The sequence below is a fragment of the Gossypium hirsutum genome, chromosome A05 (assembly GCF_007990345.1).
Source record: "Gossypium hirsutum isolate 1008001.06 chromosome A05, Gossypium_hirsutum_v2.1, whole genome shotgun sequence".
Taxonomy (NCBI): Eukaryota; Viridiplantae; Streptophyta; class Magnoliopsida; order Malvales; family Malvaceae; genus Gossypium; species Gossypium hirsutum.
In genome coordinates, this window is record NC_053428.1 from 40,611,922 (window position 1) to 40,633,595 (window position 21,674).

General features: G+C 31.1%; 1 protein-coding gene and 1 long non-coding RNA gene across 2 annotated transcripts; one reads left to right on the forward strand and one right to left on the reverse strand.

Annotated features, from left to right (window-relative positions):
- Window positions 1–5,914: 5,914 nt before the first annotated feature.
- On the reverse strand, window positions 5,915–9,910 carry LOC107960084 (psbP-like protein 1, chloroplastic). Its single transcript, XM_041112403.1, has 8 exons — window positions 9,556–9,910; window positions 9,325–9,448; window positions 9,064–9,144; window positions 8,856–8,938; window positions 8,571–8,693; window positions 8,408–8,479; window positions 6,956–7,052; window positions 5,915–6,135 (listed from the first exon to the last, which is right to left on the reverse strand). The coding sequence occupies exons 1-8, from the start codon at window positions 9,619–9,621 to the stop codon at window positions 6,032–6,034; spliced, it is 750 nt and encodes a 249-aa protein (XP_040968337.1). The 5' UTR covers window positions 9,622–9,910; the 3' UTR covers window positions 5,915–6,031.
- Window positions 9,911–15,936: 6,026 nt separating this feature from the next.
- LOC107960321 (uncharacterized) lies at window positions 15,937–19,230 on the forward strand. The gene is made up of 5 exons (XR_001701123.1): window positions 15,937–15,996; window positions 16,328–16,649; window positions 17,267–17,333; window positions 18,726–18,779; window positions 18,895–19,230. It is a non-coding gene; the product is annotated as an uncharacterized lncRNA (long non-coding RNA).
- The last annotated feature ends 2,444 nt before the right edge of the window (window positions 19,231–21,674 follow it).

Consider the following 21,674-nt stretch of genomic DNA (forward strand, 5'->3'; position numbering starts at 1 on the left):
TCAAGGGACCTAACCAGTATCTCTTTAACAGAGCTGATTAATGCTCTGTATGCACAAGAGCAAAGGAGGGCCAGCAGATCAGAGGAGCACCAAGAAGGTGCCTTTCAAGCCGAAGCCAAGTTTGCCTCGAGCACCTCTGCCTACAAAGGCAAAAATACCTAGTCAAACGAGCCTAAAGTAGATGGTGCAGGAAGCTATCCACCCTGTCCACACTGTAAAAGGGTAAGTCATCCGGGTAAAGTATGTTGGTTTAGGCCTGATGTGTAGTGCAGATTCTGCAAGAAGATGGGTCATATAGAAAGGGTTTGCAAAAACAAAGGCAGACTAAGATACAACCAACCCCAGCAGCCAAGAGCTGAAGCTCAAGTAGTAGAAGAAGACAATGACCAAGAAGAACAAGTTTTTGCAATTTCTTACTCAGCTGCAAAAGGAAAAGCCACAAATGGATGGTTCATAGACAGTGGTTGCACAAACCACATGACCCCTGATGCTGACAATTTTAAGTCAATTGACAAAAGCTTCAAAACAAATGTGAAGGTCGGAAATGGACACTTCATAAAAGTTGAAGGCAAAGGAGATATGCTGATAAACACTCCTACAGGTACTAAACTTGTTACAAATGTCTTGTTAGTGCCTGAAATTGATAGAAATTTGCTTAGCATTGCTCAACTGCTTGAGAAGGGCTATTCAGTTGTATTCAAAGGCAAAGAATGCCTAATTAGTGATCCTAGTGGATCCAAGCTCATGATAGTAGCTATGATAGAAAACAGTTTTATTGTGGACTGGAATAAGAGTCCAGATAGTGCCTACACAGCTGTTGCAAATGAATCCAAGTTGTGTCACAAGAGGCTTAGCCATGCCAACTACATGTCAATGGCTCAGCTAACCAAAGAAGATTTGGTTGAAAATTTCACTAATTCAGTTGAGAAAGAAAAGAAACTTTTGACACTCAAAGAGGTGCATAATATGCATGGGAACCAATCATCTGCTCAGATAAAAGAATTAAAGGCACATGTAACTAGCTTGGAACTTGAGTTGAAATCATTGCAGGCAACTAACAGAGATATGGCAGAGTAGTTAGAGAACAAAGCAAGTGAAACAGAAAAATTGGGAGAACAAAATATAGGACTTCAATCCCGCATTTCAGAACTCAAAATAATGTTAGAAAAGAGAGAAAAAGAAATTTTTATTCTCACGAAGAAACTTGAGGATGATAGCAGTGAATCATTGTCTGGTGTGAAGAATTTGACTGCCCAGGAAAATAATCTGCTATCAGAGAAGGAAACGTTGCAAGCTGAGAAGGCTCTGTTGAAAGAAAATTTTACATTTGAAAGTGATGAAGCATCAAATCAAGTACAGAGGTTAATGGATGAGCCAAACACATTACAGCAGCAGCTGGAATCTCTTCATATCCAGAAGGAAAAATTGGAATTGCAGTTTGAGAGAAAGAAACAAAAGTCATCCGAAAGATTGAATGAAATGGAGAATCAAAAATTAGAGTTGAAGCAAATGGTCGAAGACCTTCAAAGAAATTTGGAAGCAAAAGGAGATGAGAAAAATGATTTAGTGAACCAAATCATCAGAGAATGCTTAATGAACAAGAGTTTGTAGCATGCAAGCCAAGGAGGAGTGTTGGAAATTGGCCTGCATGCAGCATGTGAATTTCCAACATGTCAAGAAGCAGCCCGAGCCATGCATGCAACTGTGAAGGAAAGAGATCAAACTGTTGTATTATTACCGGGTGAAGTATGCATCTTGAACCAGAAAAGTTGGCCTCCATGCAGCTCATGCAGATTCATGCACACAAGAATTCATGCACATAAGTTGTCCGGGTAAAGTACGTGTAAGAATCCATGCACATAAGTTTCCCGGGTAAAATACATGCAACATGAGATGTTAATACCACTGTTTCATCTCAGTTTCATTTTGTTACCTTTTAACAATGTTTTTGTAATTTAGTTCATTTTGAATTATGTTTGGATGACAAGTTGATGTAACTTGATGGTCAAAGAGCTGGTTACCAGCTTTGTTTAAGTGTGCAAGTAATATCACCTAGTTCCAATGTAATAAGTGGCGTTAGGTAGTGTTTAGGTGATGAATTTATTGTTTTTGACCAGCCAAAGTCTGGTATATGTAATGGCTTTGAGCCAAAGTTTCTTTTTGAATGAAATTATTAGATTTTCTTTCCATATGCTCCATCTTTCTTTTCCTTCAAAATTCTGTTCTTCATTCCTGGCAGTAGCTCAAAGCTTGAACTCCAAGCATTTTTCCTTCATTCTTTATCCGGGTAAAATACGTTGCTGTTAAAGTCCAGATTGAAGTTCTTACTTCATCCGGTTAAAGTGTGTCTAACACCAACAGACCTCTATTATTTTGATATAATTGTTTCGCGAATAAAATAGTTCAAGGCTTGAATAGTATTAATTCAAGTTCTGTTCATGACCAAATTATGCTTTGGCATCATAGATTAGGACATCCTAATTTTTCCTATTTAAAATGCTTGTTTCCAATTTTTTTTTTAAATTTTGATTTATTCTTCTTTTCAATGTGAGAGTTGCATTTTATCTAAAGGTCATCATGAAACTTATCTTACAAAACCATATTGTACATCAAAACTAATTTACCTAATGATGTGTGGAGACCTTCCAAGGTTACCACCATGTTTGGAAAAAAATGATTTATTACTTTTATTGATGATCAAACATAGATGCCTACTTGATGCATGAAAAATTAAAAGTAAAGAATGTGTGTCAAGAATTTTATAAAATGGTTGAAAATCAATTTCAGTAAAAAAAATCAACATCCTTCGTTCTAATAATGGAACTGAATATTTCAATGATCTTTTGGGAAATTTTTTAAAAGAAAAAGGTATTTTACATCAATCTATTTGTCGTGATACTCCTCAATAAAATGGAATTGCAGAAAGGGAAATTAAACATTTACTTGAAGTGGCTCATGCCATTATGTTTTCTATGCAAGTTCCAAAATATTTGTGGTGAGAAGCTATTTTGACTGCACCATATCTTATCAATAAGTTGTCTACTTGTGTTCTGAAATATGTCATACATGTAGATCATTTTAAAAGGATTTTTCCTGAGTGTAGAATTTATTCAGATTTGCCATTAAATATTTCTGGGTGTGTTGTTTTTGTTCACATGCCTAACAAGTTCTAAACTTTATCCGGGAGCGAAAAAATGTGTTTTCATTGTGTATGCTTCAAACAAAAAAAGATTATAAGTGTTACAATCCAATAACTAAAACCTTTTTTGTAAGCATAAATGTCACATTTTTTCGAAAACCAACCTTATTTTCCTACAAAATTATTGCAAGGGCAGCAAGGAAGAGAAGTGAAAATTTTTGGGGAAAATTCTCCATTCTTGTCAAATCATGTTTGTAATGATTTATCATCATTTCTAGAAAAAAGTTGCTAAAGATGTTAGGCATAAGGAACATCCTAATCTGTTACATGAGTCACGAATAAGGGGAGAAATACTATAAAAAGACAAATTCAATCCTAAACATGAGCTCTTAATTTATTCACGAAAAAAAAACTCAAAAAAAAAGGTAATGAGTTGTCGGTCACTCTAACAAAAAACCATTCAAAATCCTTAAGGAAAAGTTCTACACCTGATTCTGGTAATCCCGATCCTATTTTGATTTTTCCACTTTTTCCTTTTTGTTTCTGTCTCTAATTCTGATTCATCTCTTTCCAACAAACCTTTTGATTTTGACATCAAAAACGGAACTCGAACATGTACCTAACATCCTATTAGTAAATATTTATCCTATCATAGGCTTTCAACTCGTCATAGAGCATTTGGTAGTAAATTGTCTAACGTGTTTGTTCCAAGAACTATCCAGGAGGTTTTAGATGATCCAAATTGGAAGTTAGCAATTATGGAGGAAATGTATGCTTTGAAGAAGAACAATACTTGGGAGATAGTAAATTTACCCAAAGATAAACAAACTATGGGATGTAAATGGTATTCAACGTGAAATGCAATGTTGATGGAAATATATAACAGTATAAGGCAAGTGTCGTTGCTAAAGGGTTCACTCAAACCTTTGGCATTGATTATCAAGAAACCTTTGCTCTCGTTGCGAAACTCAATTCAATTCAAATTTTATTTTCCTTGGCTGTGAATCAAAATTGGCCCTTACACTAGTTGGATATTAAGAATGCTTTTCTAAATGAGGATTTTGAAGAAAGAAGTCTACATGAGTTTACCTCCAGGTTTTGATAAAGGGTTAGGAGAAAGTAAGGTTCGTAAGTTAAGAAAGTCTTTATATAGACTCAAACAGTCACCTAAAACTTAGTTTGAACGATTTGAAAGGACGGTAAAAGCTTTTGGTTATTGTCAAACTCAAGCAGATCATACCATGTTTTACAAGCATTCAAATATAGGAAAAATAGTTATTTCAATTATGTGATGACATAATATTGACAGGTGATGATCATATTGAACTAGAAAAGTTAAAGAAAAGATTGGCTAAACAATTTGAGATAAAAGAACTGGGAGCACTGAAATATTTTCTTGGGATGGAATTCTCTCGATCTAAATAAGGTAATTTTTTTTCTGAAAGAAAATATATTTTGGACTTGCTTAAGGAGACAAGTTTGCTTGGATGTAAATCGACTGAAACCCCATTTGAACCCAACCTGAAATTAGAGCATGCTGAAGGTGAAAATGTGGTGAATGTTAACAAGTTTCAAAGACTTGTTGAGAGGCTACTTTACTTATCCCATACACGTCTAGATATTACATTTGTTGTAAGTAAGTTAGTTCATGCATTCACCAAGACAATATCATTTTGAAGCTATATATAGAATTCTAAGATATATAAAGGGGACTCCTGGTAAAGGGCTGTTGTTTAAAAAGTATGAACGTTTGCTGGTTGAAGTCTACACTGATGTAGATTGGGCTAGAAGCACTATTTATCAAAAGTTTACATCAGGTTATTATACTTTCGTTGGAGGAAATTTAGTCACTTGGAGAAGTAAAAAGCAAAATATGGTAGCTAAAAGTAGTGCTGAAGGCGAACTTAGAATAATTGCCCATGGTATTTGTGAAGTTTTGTGCATTAAAAGGCTAATGAAAGATTTAAGAGTTTCATGTTTTTAGCCCATAAAAGTCTATTGTGATGACAAGGCTACAATTGCAATTGCAATTGCTCACAACCCTATTCTTCATGATCGAACGAAACATGTAAAATTGATAAGCTTTTTATCAAAGAAAAAATTGAAAGGGACTGATTTGTATGTCATATGTACCAACCACTGAACAAATTGCATACATACTAACAAGAAGTTTGATCATTTAATTGGCAAGTTGGTAATGGAAAATATTTTTCAACCTGCTTGAGGGAGTGTTAAAAAGAAAAGTAGATTAATTCAAAATATGCTAGCTGTAAGATTATTGAAATTATAGAATAATCAACTTGTATAGAATAGGAAATGATTAATTTACTCCTAGATTAATGGGCTGCTATCACCTTTAGGTGTTGTATCACTATTGTAAAAATATAAGAAATAATATTCTTTTCTTATTTCCCTTCTAGTTTCTATAGTAACGTCTCCTCACCTTACCAAAAGAATCTTCTACATTCCCTAAACAAGACTCAAAAAAAAAAAGAAAAAAAAAAGAGAAATACTCTGGCCAATCACCTCTTATTCTTACGGTATGAATATTTAAGGCTAGAAATGAATAAGCAAATTTTTTTTTTAAGAAGTCATACGGTGAAATGTTAAGTAATTAAATCATTTTTACTTTATAAGAGGAAAATATGATTTAGATTTTAAATGCTGATATAGATGCACAATAACCACCTATCTGACACAACCAAAATCTTGACTTACATGATTAATGAGTTGGGGAGGAAAATAATGGAAAAAGAAAAGAAAAGAGTGAAGAAATAGATTAAACTGGGACTTTATACAATTCCGGAAAAATGCACAATGCTCTCAATCAAGAAGTATATATATGTTGTTCTTCCTAATATGATTGTTTTTAAAGTTTTGCACAATCATGCTTCAAACATTGAATATCTTAAAAGAGTCCACCACAGTGAGTAGTCTCTCTTTCATCTTATCCCACCTTCTCTCATTTGCTCCGGTTGTCAATGTATAAAATTTACCTGAGAAAACATGTCATAAAAGAAGACAAGAGAACATTATGCAATCGATTGATTGTTCATAGGAAAATGATGGAATAAACAAAAGTATGAAAATGATGTACAAAGATCAAGACTTCATTTACTCTCGTGGACACAAATTCACTCGGGCATTTGACAATCTCAGATTCCAAATCTCTAGCTCTAATGGATTGAAAGTAGTCGTAGTCTCTTATGTTTTACCATTTTTGTTTCTTTGGTACCAAAGAAGTTGTGGTTTGGGATAAAAAGGATTGCAGATGCTGGCATTCGAATATCAAAATTGTTTTTAAACATCGTTTCTTAAAATGCCTACTTGAATCAATTAAGCTAGTCTCAGGGTTACAAGTCTATAATTTGAAGCCATGGATGGGTGGCACATGATAAGATTCAAACCCAAAACCAGCTAAATACTAACTCCTATAAATAACTGCATAAACTAAATGAGCTAAGTTCTAGACTTAATGAACAAAGAGTACTTTCCATGTGCTTAAAGTATTCATATAAAATTACGAACTTTTATTTTTTATTTTTTGCCAATGAGAACAAATTAAACAATAAGACAATTTATGGATGCTATAAGCAAATTTCATAACTATGATATGTTACTCAGACTTAGGTGTGAGTGTGGGTTAGAAGTATGTGTCAAACAAGTGTTTGTCAATTTTATCTAAGCCTTTGGAGGAAAATATCCTCGTAACCGTGTCCAAAATTGTATCCAACACAACTGTTGGAAACGATATTTTAAGAAAAATGAAGAGATGGAATAACATAGTAACCATGCATATATATAGAACATACATACCATTTCCAATAGAAACTGCAGTGAGAGCATGCCGAGTGTAGTTTGGAGCTTGAGTGACAAACTCGAATGTATAATAAGTTTTTCCATCTACATCATGCTGTAAGATATGTACAAAACACGTCAGTCCATAATGTTTTCATACAAATTCTAATTTGTCAAACAGAATATTAATATCTATATGACTACGGTCAATGCTGCTTGGGCTTGGGTGTGAGTGTTAGATACAAGTATGTGTGAAACTAGTGGGCTCAGCTTTACCTAAGTTTATCTATGTATTTTGAGAAGAGATTATATGAAACTGTGATTCCAAATCATCCTCATCTATTTTCTAATAGGAGAATGACAAATCAGATTTTCTCCTTATTTTCAACTTTTTTCTCCTGAAAAAATTCAAATCCAACTAAAAAAGCTGAAAATAAAGAAGAAAAATCTGATTTGTCATTATCCTATTGAAAAGGGATAAGGATGACGTGGAATCACAGTTTCATACAATCCCTTCTCACTTCTCATGTATTTTAGAGAAAGGATTGTATGAAACAGTAACGCCACGTCATCTGTATCCCTTCCCAATAGTTTTATGCCACATCAGTATTTTTATCTTGAATTTCAAGATTTTATTCTGAATTTTAGTATTTTAATTTGGATTTGATTTTTTTCAGGATAAAATTTTGAAATTCAGGATAAGAGTACTGATGTGGCATAAAATTATTGAAAATGGATACAGATGACGTGGCGTCACTGTTTCATACAATCCTTTCCCTGTATTTTAAAGGTGTTGGATGATCATATCCTCGTAGCTATGTCCAAAAATATATAATACAGATATTTCAAGAAAAATGAAGAGTTAGAGTAACATAAACTAGGAGAGTATTTGACATTCAAAAGCTGAAAGTCTATTTAGCAATTCCATATACTATAAATGATACGAATGGATCAGTTAATTAGACAGAACATAATTCATTACATGAAAATAACTATAAGATGACACAACATGAACACATCAATCCATTCAAATCTTATGTTTTGTCAAAGTTTATATCGATGCATCAAACATGATTGTAAAATGTGAAAATAACATGAGCACATCATAAATACGCTAATTGTGTTAAACCATCTTAATACGATCGACACCTAAACATGCAGGTCCAAACAACATATCATAACAATCCCTGGAACACTACAAGAGGGTAATTAGATGAACTAGTTGAGAAACTTGTCCAGATAAAAGTAGGGCTGCATTCCAGGAAAATATAAACACTATCATAGGATGTGTTTTCATGTATGAGGCCTTGTATCCATGTCTGGATATGCATCGTCAGAACCAAGTGTTGAACACGAATACTTTAAAGAATGAAGAATCAGAGCAATATAGTCAAAAATAATAAAGGCAGTACAATAAAAGAAAGGGTAACAAATCCATCTTTGAATCAAGCAAAAATGCAGGAAACAAACCTCTCCTGCCTGAATTAGCTTTGTTTTCTGAGTTGGAGGAGCCAAAACTTTCTTGATTAGTGTTTCAGCAACCTGTGAGAATTTATCGTGAGAACTAAGATCTCACTCTTTTTTTTTATGTTCTCAATGTGATGATATATAATATAGACAATCCATGGCAAACCTCTTGTGGAGATCCGAAATCTCGAATATCTTGTTTGCTGGTTAGTATCATATTCACACTAACGCTTTCTAATGGCTCAATAACATCTTTGAACACCTTGTCTTGACCTTCAATAACTACTTCCTACACACTTGCAAGTGAGACTAGTTACTGTCAATTCTAATTTTCATTAAATTGAATCGGTAAATTACTATGTTACTCTAAATCGGAGACACAACTGTTTATAATACTCACTCTCGAATCTGAGTACCATAGAATAGAGGTAATTAAATGCACAAAGTTTACCTGCCACCCAAATGGATAGAGAAATGTGTATCCATCTTTCTTGTCAGTGACTGGAAGAAATCCCTTCTTAGTTTCTGCAGCAACTGAACCATATGAATGTGTCCTCTTAGCATATCAGGAAATTTTATTCAAAGAAGCAAGTTGACTTGATTTTAATTAGATCCAAAAACATTGGATGGGATAATAACATTGGATCTAATACACATACATGCAATAGGAGTTCGGTCGACAATTGAAACCAAAGGAGCAGTGATGCCAACAGCAATCATTCGGCGTCTCCCACAACTATCTGAAAATTAAGAAAAGAAAAAAGAAATACAATATAAGCATTAATATATATAGAAAAAAATAATAAAGAAATGCTGTATAAAATCTCCACAAATACCTCTAATCCCTATGCCAGAATTTACAATTACTGGATTAAGAAAAATAAATTAAAAGAAGAACAAGAAGAAGAAATTAAATTCACCTTGAAACTGAGAAGAGCTAGAAGAAGCAGCAGGTGGAGATGATAAATGTTCACCCCGGACATGAAGAGAAACACTTGTTTTACAGCAAAGAAATGCTCCATGAGAAAGCTTCTGCAACCCTCTCTGTTTAACGAATGGAAGGAGCAAAATCCAATCATAAAGAAAAAAAAATAGAAAAGACCCAAAGCTGTAGAACAAAATAGACTGACAATGTTGATGAGAAAAGAAACCTGGGGAAAGGAATTAGTGAACAATGTATGATGAAGGGATGGCATAGAATTCTGCAAAGCTGCCATTGTTTAATATTTTGTGTTTCAGTTCATATGAACTAGTGAAGAAAAAAAAAAAGTAGAAATCTTCATTGATGGTTCTGTGGTGGAGATTTGTTCATCTTTGGTTGTTATCCATTGAGAAAGCGTGCAAGTGGCTTTTCATGTCACACGTATATAAGCCCTTTTGAAGTCTACTAGATTTTGGTTTGTTGGATTTGGATTCGACTCACCTCCTCTCTTATTAATTTTCTTTTCATTTTAAGATATCTTCGACTTGCTAAGTTGTAACCATTTTCTGGACAAAAAATTTTCAGACTTGAGCTTCCTTGCACCGTAAACTTGATATTAAAAATAGCTTTGAGGATAAGATTAGTTATTTTAATAATTGAGATTAAAATTAATGATGTGATATGCGTTTAAATATAAAATTAAAAAAGATAGTAAATTTAAAATTTAAATAATTATTAAAGATATTAAATTAAAATGTGAATATATTAAAAATAAATACTTAAAATTTATTAAAATTATATTTATGTTAAAGAATGATTCATAATATCAAAAATTCTATTATTACTTTATTAAAATATATTATGGAAAATATTTAAGTGGTTTTTTGGGATTGTTATAATTTTATTAGCTGGGAGGGGAGGTTTAAAGTAAATCGGCCCTTCACTAGAAAACTATTCAAGCCGCGAGACATTGATGGTGTGAATTGTTTCCCAAATGTGACTTGTGTAGCATAAAGGGGTATATATATGTATATATATATTAATTTGATATTTTATAAGCACTTAATTAACATTTTTAAAATATATTAACGTGTACCTGATAATTAATAGCATGGTAACACGTGGCAATATTTCATTTTGGCGTTTAAATTTTTTATTCATTTTAGAATAGCTTTTTAGTATTTATATGTATATATATTATTTTTTATAACATATCAGATTTTTTTATATTTTATTATTATTTTGAAATTTAAAATATATAAAATCTAAAAAAATTAAAATTTATAAATTTACAAAAATATTAAAAATAATTTTTGGCACTAGAATGAATATGGATACAAGTTTATCTAAATACATTTGCATATGGACAACCGAATGCATTCTAGACATGTTTTTTTGAGTAACTTTATTTATTTTTAATATTTCATATTATGAACATATTTTTATATTATTAAATTAAAAATAAATAAAATCTGATATTTTATAATATTTTACATTTTATACATTTTTTATATTTTTATTTTATATAAATTATATATATTTTTATATATTTGGACAAATATATTTTATAAAATCTAATATATTTTTATTTTTATAAATTTTTATGTGAGATAATATATTTTATAAACATAAGATGTTATATATGTTTTAATTTCATAATGATATACAAATATAATATTTTATGAAAATAAAAAATATATACAAGTACTCAAAAACATGTTTGAAATGAATTTAGACAACTAATTGTCTAGGTTCATTCTAGTGTGAAAAATATTTCTAATATTTTTACAAGTTATATATATTTAGTTTTTTTTTAGATTTTATATATTGTAAATGTCAAAATAATAATATAAAAATATAATATGTAATGGAAAGTTAAAATATATAAAAATATTAAAAGAATTATGTCTAGAATGAAATTGGACAAATGTTTGTCCATATGTGAATGAACCTAGACAATCAATTGTCCAACTTTATTCCCCATATGTAAAAATATAATTTATTTTATAAATTTTAAATATTTTATTTTCTCAAGTGTCAAAATGTGAGGCTACCACGAGTCACCATGTTATTGGTCATTAACGCCACATGAGCGTATTTTAATCATGTTAATCAGATACCTACAAAAAGTACTAGGTTGGTTTATGGTTTCTAAGTTTAAGTATCAATTAGGTCCATAAAGAAAATGTATAAAGTGGGTACAAGTTGCTAACTTCAAGTACCTCCATATATATACTATTATTTAAACGCATGACTGAGTTGATGTCACGAGTCAACCAGGCACTAATTGGTTAGGAAATTACATGAATGTCATTCTTTAATTAAAATAAGTAATATTATTCGATGGTATTTTAGTATTTTTAACTTTTAAAAAAAATATGCATCTGATAAGATTTGAACCTCGCAGTAATTGTTTTAGTAAAAATTTGAATTTACCACTCAATTAAAGCTTTATTTTAATATTTTAATATATTTTAATCTTATTATACACACTATATTATTTCAATCAGTTGTATATATTAATAATATATTTGATTGAGTTGGTGTAACTAGTTAACTCGATACCGACTCAAGATTGATGACAACATCATGATAAACAAATTAATCTAATTTTTTTCTTTTTAATAACGTAAATATTTCATGTTTTATTATTAATTAGTTTCAAACCATACATTTCATTATTTATTGTATATTATTTTTAAACACATATTTATGTTTTAAATTTATGATTTCCTTACGCATATGTGTGTGATAGAAATTCTAGTATATATTAACATTTTCTTTAAACTACACAAATGGTTTAAGTTTAGGTGTTTGCTACCTAAATATAAAAAATTACATTTTGATAATTCACGTTACCAAATTGCAACATTTTAATAATTCTTTCATTAATTTTCGTTATTCTTTAAAATTATGAAAACATGGTATGTAGCATAAGGATTAATAATTAATTTAACGCTTAAACTATAGCTAAAATTTTAGTTTGATATAATTAAGTATCAACTCAATTAAAAAATAATTAAAATAAATTATATTTTTTAAAATAAATTATATGATTACAATTGTTTTTTTTTTGTATTTATATATATATAAATGAAAACATACACAAAATGATATTTAAACTTATGACACTATTATTTATAAAAATTTAAGTTTACTATTTTAATAAAAACTTCATTTGGTGTTACATAATATTTTAGTAATTAGTTTTTATATAATTATTTTTATCTGCGTGTACTGTAATTTGATATAGATAGCTTTATTGGTCGTCAAATTAGATAATAAAATTTTGCTAGTTCATGTAAATTCTACCTTGATTCCCCCTTTTTTGGGGTTTTTTTCTCTTACAAACAATTAATTTAGAATTATGCATGCAACCAATAAATATATTCGTTTTTTCAAGAATATATATAAGAAAAAACCCTAAAAGTAACCCATATATATTATATTAATTTTTTTATTCCGTTCGAGGTTAAGTTGTATATATCAATTTTATATTTATTTATTAAAAATTGTTGCGAATTAAATAAATATATGTATATTTTAAAAATGATTATAAGCAAATTTTAGTACTTATTATAATCTTGTAATGATTTAAAACGGAATTAGAATACGTTATAGGAATAAATTAAGCGTGACAAAAAGTTGAAAGCCCCATTCTGCAAATTTTACATTAAATTAGAAAAAAGAATAAAACTAATTAGGGTTTATTTTTATGCTTGTCAATAGTTGAGGAGTCAATTAATGAATATATCCCAAAAACGAAAATTTCAAATCTATTCTTGTGTGAATGGCTTTGGGTGGCAGTTATTTCCAATTAAAATTTATTATATAACTGTTTTGCTTTTGCTTTTTTTTTTCTTTTTTTTTGTCATTTCATTTTCAAACCCTAAAATCTAATATCATTCCTGGTTCATTGGAATAAGTTTTTAGCAACTTGTATTAAATTAAATATTTAAATAAATTTTAATTTAATAAGGCTAAACTACAAAATAAAATATAACTTTAAAAATTATTAGTGCAAAACTTTTGAATTATTGGTGAGGAAGATATCAAACACATAAATAGAACATGAAAAACTACTTAAATAGAAAAAGCCTATCAATACGACAAGGCTTTTAGGTGTACATTAACCACTATCTTTAAGAGTATATTTGTTCCCATTGTGTGAAAATAATTATATAGAAATGAACTTCAATGATACAATGAAGTTCAATAACTATTTGTCTTTTTCACTAATGAAAATAATCTACTAATGATTGAGCAGATTATAACAAGAAAATCAATTTTTATAAAAATTGTGTAGCAATTCTTTACATGACAATCTAAGAATAGTAAAAGATGGAGGAAGAATAGAAATGAGTTTTGTTTTTGAATTTTTTATATCTCGTCCAAAAAAATTTTCACTCTTATTTATTGGAATTCTCATGTCTCTTCATAAAGCCATAATTTTAAATAAGTTTCTTTTCTACATAATCACATCTCTTAAATAGATATAATTATTCAAATAATATTACTTGAATAGATATAATTATTTGTTAAAAAATCAAGTGATATAATTCTCCCACTACACAAAAACAGGCTTTTAGCGGCACTTTTAGCGGCGTTTGGACAAAAAACGCCGGTAAAAATCAAGCATTAGCGGCGCTTTCTGGAAATCGCCACTAAAGATTGAGCATTAGTGGCGTTTTTAAAAAAATGCCGCTAAAAATGAGCATTAGCGGCGTTTTTCAAAAAAACGCCGCAAAAAACCTTAGCCCAACGGTGTCGTTTTCTAACATTTCGTGGCTTTGAAAAACGCCGCTAATGCCTGGGTCTTTAGCGGCTTTTTGGAAAAGCGCCGCTAATGGTAGGGGCTTTAGCGGCGTTTTTGATAAAGCGCCGCTAAAAACATTTTATCTTACTTGGTTTATTTATATTAATTAAATAAAATTCAATTTATTTCTAATTGAATATTTAAAATATTCAGAAAAAAATAATAACACGGAGAAATAATTTGAAAATAGAACACATGGAACAATTAAAATACCATTATTTAAAATAATTTTAAAGTTTTTTAGGTATATGATTAATTTAAGATTTAAGGCCGGTTTAGGAGTTACTATTTTAAGGTTTATGGAGTATGTATTTAAGGATTATGGATTAGGGATTATGGTTTAAGGGTTGAGATTTAAGGTTTAGGGGTTAGTGGTTAGGGGTTTAGGGGTTAAGAGTTAAGGATTTAGGGTTTATGAGTTCATGGGTCAAGTTAGGGTTTTGGGTTTAGATTAATTATTTTTTAATTTATTTTTAAATATTTTTTAAATTTATATATTAAATAATTTCATATATAATTGAAAAAGATAAGATAGTATTAATTTTAAAATAAATAAATAATTATTATTATAGTTTAGGGTTGATATGGTTTACGGTATATGGTTAATTTAAGATTTAAGGCAAGTTTAGGAGTTACTATTTTAAGGTTTGGGGATTATATATGGATTTAGGGATTATAGTTTAAGTGTTAGGATTTAAGGTTTAGGGATTAAGAGTTAGGGGTTAGGGGTTAAGAGTTAGGGATTTAGGGTTTCAATGGTCGAATTAAGGTTTAAAGTTTAGATTAATTAGTTTTTTTAATTTATATTAAATATGTTATTATATAATTGTAAAAGAGATAATAATAAATTTAATATATAGAAATTATGAGTATAGTTTATATTATTTAAGAGATATATAATAGATAGACTTTATATATATTGAATGGTTAATTTAGGGTTTAAGGTTTATTTGAGATTTGTTAAATGATACAATTTTATACAATTAATTAATGTTTTTATATTTAAAAATATTTAATTTAAACCATTTGATATATTTGATATGGATATATAGGTAATTATTTAATTTGGATAGGACCAAATTATAAGAAAAAAATACAAAAATAAAAATGAAATAAAAAACTAAAATTTATAATATTATCTAATTCTTGTAAATATTACTTAAAATTTTAATAATTCTTTATGTAAAATTTATATAAAAGATACAATAATTGAATATAAAAAACATGTGAGCTTTAGCGGTGTTTTCAACAAAAAATGCCATTACTATGTATTAAAATTTCCCAACTTTTCAATAGAAGAATTTAAATTTTTAGTGGCGTTTTCAAGAAAAACGCCAGAAAAGGTAGACATTGCCGGCGTTTTGATAAAAAACGCCGCAAACATGTATTGTAATTTTTCAATACAGTGTCGTTTTGATAAATTTCTTAGTGGCGTTTTTTTCTTAAAACGCCGCAAATGTGGAAGGAAATAAAAGGTAAAATCCCGCTCACTCCCAAAAAATGATTTTTGGTTACCCGCTCATTACTCCCTCTTCTTCTCATCTCCGTCGGTCGCCCTAAATCCCCAAATAAGAGTTTGTTTTTCTTAGCTGAAATCCCCCAAATAGAAATCGGACCGAGCAGCTTTGCATCAAGGAAGAAGAAGAGTCGGGAAAGCACAAGCAGTTAAGTTGCCCTCATGGCTTGTGAAGGCGAGTATTTTTGGCATGTAATTCAGCTACAAAATTTTCAGTATTATGGAACCATTTATGTTGGGTTGATTTATTGGGATTAACTCTCGCGCTTCACGGTGGTTGTAGGTAGGCAGGCAGTAAACAGGAAAAATTATTTTCAGTCCCGCGGTTCCCGTCAAAGGTCCTCAAGCTTTAAGCTTTTTTAATCTTTTCCTTTTCTCGCGCAAGAATAAATAAATAAATATATTGCTACAGTATAGTCGTTTTAGATGTTATGTGTAGCAGTGTTCTCTATGTATAGATATTTACATTTTGTGATTCCTAGCAGCTCAAGCTAAAGGATAAAGTGTAGTCCTAAAGCTTCTTGGTGTATCCTTGTGTGTTCCTTATTCAGCTAAAGGCTAAACCCTCTTCTTGATTATTTAAGGAGGATTTCTGCTTCTTCCCTAGTTATGATGACATAAAATTCCCAAACAAACTTGAAGGTGATTTATATATCCTCACTTTTGCAGCATCTACTTCGACTGCATTCCATCCAAAGCATGTCTGAAGAATCTTCTAAGCAACTGAAGAAAAGAGGTCAACCAAACCATTTTCCAACCGGCAACCAAAAGACGAACAAGAGAATCACCGATCAAAAAGCTCGACTGGAAAACAGGGTTAGAGCCTTTTGCTTTCAGGTTTCAGCTTTGAATAAATGTATGACTAAAAAATCTTTACTCTCAGGAAATTGTAGTGAAACTTACAGAAGCAACCCCAATTGTTAAGCAGCTCTTGGAAGCCTTTAGCAGCATCAATGAAGGCAACTTGCTGCAGACAGTTACATATATACGGGTAAGTCATGATGCCTTATAGGTTTCTATATGTTACTGAATTTGCAGCTTGGTAATATTATTTTTGATGAACCATACAATACAACAACATCAAGTTTCAAGTATTGGATTTAGGAAAGTTATCGTTAATAAATCTGAAATAGCAGCTGATGTAGTTTATACAAATGGAGTTCAATTTAATTTATTGAATCATTGAAATTTGCCTTAATCCTTTTACTTAAAATTGAATCATTGAATTTCATTTTTGATCCTATAGTTATCTGGTTGGCCTGCTTGCATTGGCATCCTATATATTTTGAGCTCAATATTCCCACTTTGCAGCACCAGCTAGTCTACTATATATTTGATTATTGACAGTGAATATGATGGGTGGATGGAGATTGATTTTGCCTTATTAGCCTCGACCCTTGCTTCAAGCTCCACTACTGGGGTCTGGCTTCCAAAACTATGATTTCGTCATTCTTGATTCTTGAAGCAATGTTGTTGAAGATTCTTTGCATCCTAAAGACATTTGTTTTAGATTCTTATTTACTGATTCCTTTCTATTTAATGGATGTTTAATTATGTATGCTTGAAAACATATAACTAGTATATCTTTTAACTCTTACCGTGTGTTAGGAAAGAAGATTTGCTGTCTTGGTATCATCACTACTATCTAGCCAAACCAAAGATCATGTTACTCATGGTAACTCCCTAATCTTTTAGTTTAGTTTACAGTTATATATCAATTCAACTAATCATCTTCTTGAAGTATTAGACATTCTAGTAATAATTTGCAATAGTAGGAAATTGGGGCATCTAGTGCTTGTTTTGCTTGGGGGTTGTAAAAAGTTTTGCATCATAAAGTTCTTAAGCATTATACTTTCATGACTGTTTATGATGAAAAAGTTTTCTTCAAAGTATATCATGGTTATGCTTACTTTTAATATATATTTTTCATAATCTAAATTCTTATAAAATCTCAGTCAGGGATTTTTAATGTTCTCATTTCCCTTTTTCTACTGGATCTGTAAGAAGTTTTTTTCATGTTTTTATTTTTGGCGAAGAAGTTTATCATGGATGAAACTTGATGTAATGATGAAATAAGTTGTTCATTGTGGTTGCTTGGTTGGTGACTTTCTATCCTAACATCTAGATACTTGAAAATAAGTATATGCTTTTTAATTTAATGCGTGCCTTAAGAGTTTGTGCTTGTAATCTTAACTGCGAAAGGGAATGATATGGAGAAATGTTTAAAAGCTTATATAACTGTAGCTCAACATGAACATGAAAATTCTTAAATAGCTCATAGTTATGGGCAGTGGGCACTCGAAGTAGGACAAGGACATTACCAAATCAAATTAGTTTATGATTTTTTTCCATTACTTTAAACCAGACTTATTTTTCTTAATGTTGTTAAGTGAATTTAAAATCCCCCATATAGTTTGCTTTATGACCCCTCGGTTTTTAAAGTTTCACAATTTACTTCATATTCGTTATTTTAACCCTATTTATAAAATCTAAAAACTCTATTATATAAATCAGAAAATGCCCCTCCCCAGCACAAAAATAATTAGAATCATGTTAATGAGTTGATATGTAGGGATTTCTTTGACTGGTTAGAGCAATTCTTATGAAATACAAAAATTACAAATGATTCTTTTTAGTAAAAAAAAGGAAGATTAGTTGATGATGACAAGCTAACAATTAGTTTATGATGATAAGATTGATATTGTGAGCTATTAGGAGTGGTTTTATTTTTAGTGATTTGAACTTCATCTAGTGTAGCCAAGCTAACAACTAGTTATCTTTTTTGTGAAAAGAAAATTCTTTGCTCTGTTCTTATTTTATTTAAGATGTTATATGTTAGAAAATATTGACCATTGTAGATGAGCAAAAGAGGCAACGGCTATGGCCAGAGGAAGGCAGAAAATCTTTCTGGTTTTGAATTTGTGAAAAAACTAATGCATAGTTGACTGCTTACGTGTGTCAGAGGAAATTAGAATCCTAACACAGATATTTTCTGCCTTATGCTGTCTATACGGTACCACATCCCAAAGGCCTTTTATTTGCTAATGCTTGTGGTATTTTCTTTCAGCTATGTTTTTGATGGGCAGCCTCTAGATTTGAAAAAACAAGAGCTTGCTAAGCGGTACTTTATTGCAAATTATTCAAATTGTTTTTTTGATCGTTTCCTTCAATATGACCGGAGCTTGATGAGTAGAATGTTGATTTTTCATAATTTTTATACTAAATTTGTTATGTAGTTACTCAAAGAGGGCAGATGCTACTGAGGATTTGCAAGAAGCCATGGTGGTATTTTTCTTTGGTCAAACATGGAGTGATAAGTAAAGTTTTCTTTTGTTGTTTCACCACTACGGAAATTAAGGTGCTGTTGTTTTTACCATTAGACTGGAAATAAGGAGAACATTGAAAAATTAAATATGTAGCCAAAATTTTGTCAGCTGTCAGTAGTAGATACTCGTAGAGTTCAATCAATTCAACGCTGCAAGAAAACGGAAGCGTATGTATAATAACCGTATTTGTAGTAGTACTAATTTTTGTTATATAATACTGAAAGGAATATATGTTCTTTTCCCATATAATGAAATTTATTTATTTATTTTTGTTAGGAAATTTAATTGTTTATGTTAATTTATTTATTTATTATAGGTGAATGTTGAAATTTATTACTATAATTTCTTTTACTTTTATTGTTAATGAAAAGTAATACATTCAAAATAAAATTTGACCTTTCCATTTGTTATTACAAAAATTTATTTAATAAAAATGTTTAGCGAAATGGCACTTTTAGCGGCGTTTGCGAAAAAAACGTCGCTAAAAGTCATGATCTATAGCGGCATTTATAAAAAAAGCGCCGCTAAAGGTCTTGATCTATAGCGGCGTTTGTGTAAAAGTGCCGCTAAAGGTCCTGATCTATAGCGGCATTTGTGGGAAAAGTGTCGCTAAAGGTTCTGATCTATAGCGGCGTTTGTGGGAAAAGCGCCGCTAAAGGTCCTGGTCTTTAGCGGCGTTTGTGGGAAAAGCGCCGCTAAAGTTAGCGACGCTGTCATTAGCGGCGTTTTTGGCGGCGCTTCTCAAAGCGCCGCAAATAATTTCAGTGGCGCTAAAAAGCGCCGCTAAAGGCCTAAAAAAGCGCCGCTAAAAGCCTGTTTTGGTGTAGTGTCCGTATTTAAAACACACAACTTATCATTATGAATAGTCATTACTCTTGATTAATACCTAGAAATCATAATTTTTTATTATTCACAACATTTCATTTATAATTATTGAAATGCTATATATTTTTTAAAAATGTTCCCCCACTTTAGGCTATTTTGCATTTAAAACTATAAAACTCAAGAAGAAATATCATAAATTAATGAGAATATTTTATACAACATATCAATTTACAACTCAATAATGTGGATAATCATAATGTAATATTTGATAGTTGAGTGATAAAAAAAAACTAAACATAGTTTAATGAATAAATGTGTAATTTAGATCCATTATAAAATGAAAGACTCCAGTTTCAGTGGCGATGGTGTCCTTTGTTTCGATGGGGATCAGAACACAAAGAAAGTTAAATTCAAGGAAGGAGTAGAAGAGGAGACTGCTGTGATGGTTGTAGGTCCAGATTTGTCTCCAAAATTGTTGTGGAAGGATATGCTTTTGGGGGGAGAAGCTTCTCCCTCTGTATCAGATCGAAATGGCTCCTTTAAGTGATGTGAAAATGATTTTGAATTACTGTAAGGGGGCGTGAGTACAACCATGGTAGACGGGATGCTTACTATTGCTTTTTCAGAACGTATTAAAAATATTCTTTTCAAAGAAATGGATTTAACAATTATTCTCAAGCTCTTAAGGCATAATATCGGATACAATGCTTTCCACAACTGTATCCTTAGTCTTTGGAAACCTGCTAAATCTTTTCATCTTATGGATACTATTAATGGTTATTTTTTGGTTAAGTTTCAAGATATCGGTGATTACAACAAAGTCTTAACCCAAGGCCCTTGGATTGTAGCTATATCCTAGTATGGTGTTTGCTTGGATCTAATTGCCAGGGCTTCCGAGGTACCTGTTCAATCGGAAAATTATAGAAGCTATTGGCGGACTCATTAGGAAAGTTGTCAAGCTAGATTTTCAAACCGAAAACAGAACTAGAGGTCGGTTCGCTCGTTTGGCCATTTTTATTTATCTTGATAAACTGTTGATTTTGCAGGTGATAGTGGATAGTACCGTTCAACAAGTTGATTATGAGGCTCTCCTGATGGTGTGTTTATCATGTGGTAAATATGGCCATGTTAAAGAGTTTTGTCCGACGGTTGTGGTGGATCAAACCTAGGGGCAATCTGCGAATGTGGTGGTTGAGGCATAATAAGACGGTAGCAGAACCAATGGTGATAAGAGACCGGAGTTTGGGCCGTAGATGTTGTTGGAACTGCGCGGCGTGGCCAATGCGTTCATCAGGCTAGCGGCGCGAAAAAATCTGGAAATGATTCGTTTGGATCTAGATTTTCAACACCTAATCAGGTTAGTGATTTGAGGGTGGCTAATAGAAATTTTTCGCAGGAGAAAGTGAGGGAGAGAGGGGTTATCGGTGATGGGAGTCTTAAGGTTAGGGCTAATATGGGTGTTAAGAAGAATTATGGGCCTAAATTTGAAGCAGACCGTGGGAGTGCTATGGGTCATGGACCCCTTTTAGAGTTTGCTAAGAATATTTCTTTGGATAGCTTGGGAGTTATAGATTTGAGCCAGAAATCTAATTTTAGTTTGGATAAATTTTTGGGCAAAAGGCCTATGGAATTGGAAAAAAAATGGTAAGAGTAATAAGGGCCCAATTTTTAAATCAAATTCTAATATTTCTTTTTCTTGCACGCATGCAGGTAGTGAGTAGGAAATTTCTAAAATTACTGGAATGGGCGTTGAAGGTGATAACCAAAATTCTTTAAATTTTTGTGTTTCGAAAAATATTAATTCTGGTAATATAGAAAGGGTTAAGGCTCATTTTAACCCAGCTTTCGAAGTGTCTGAAAGAGTT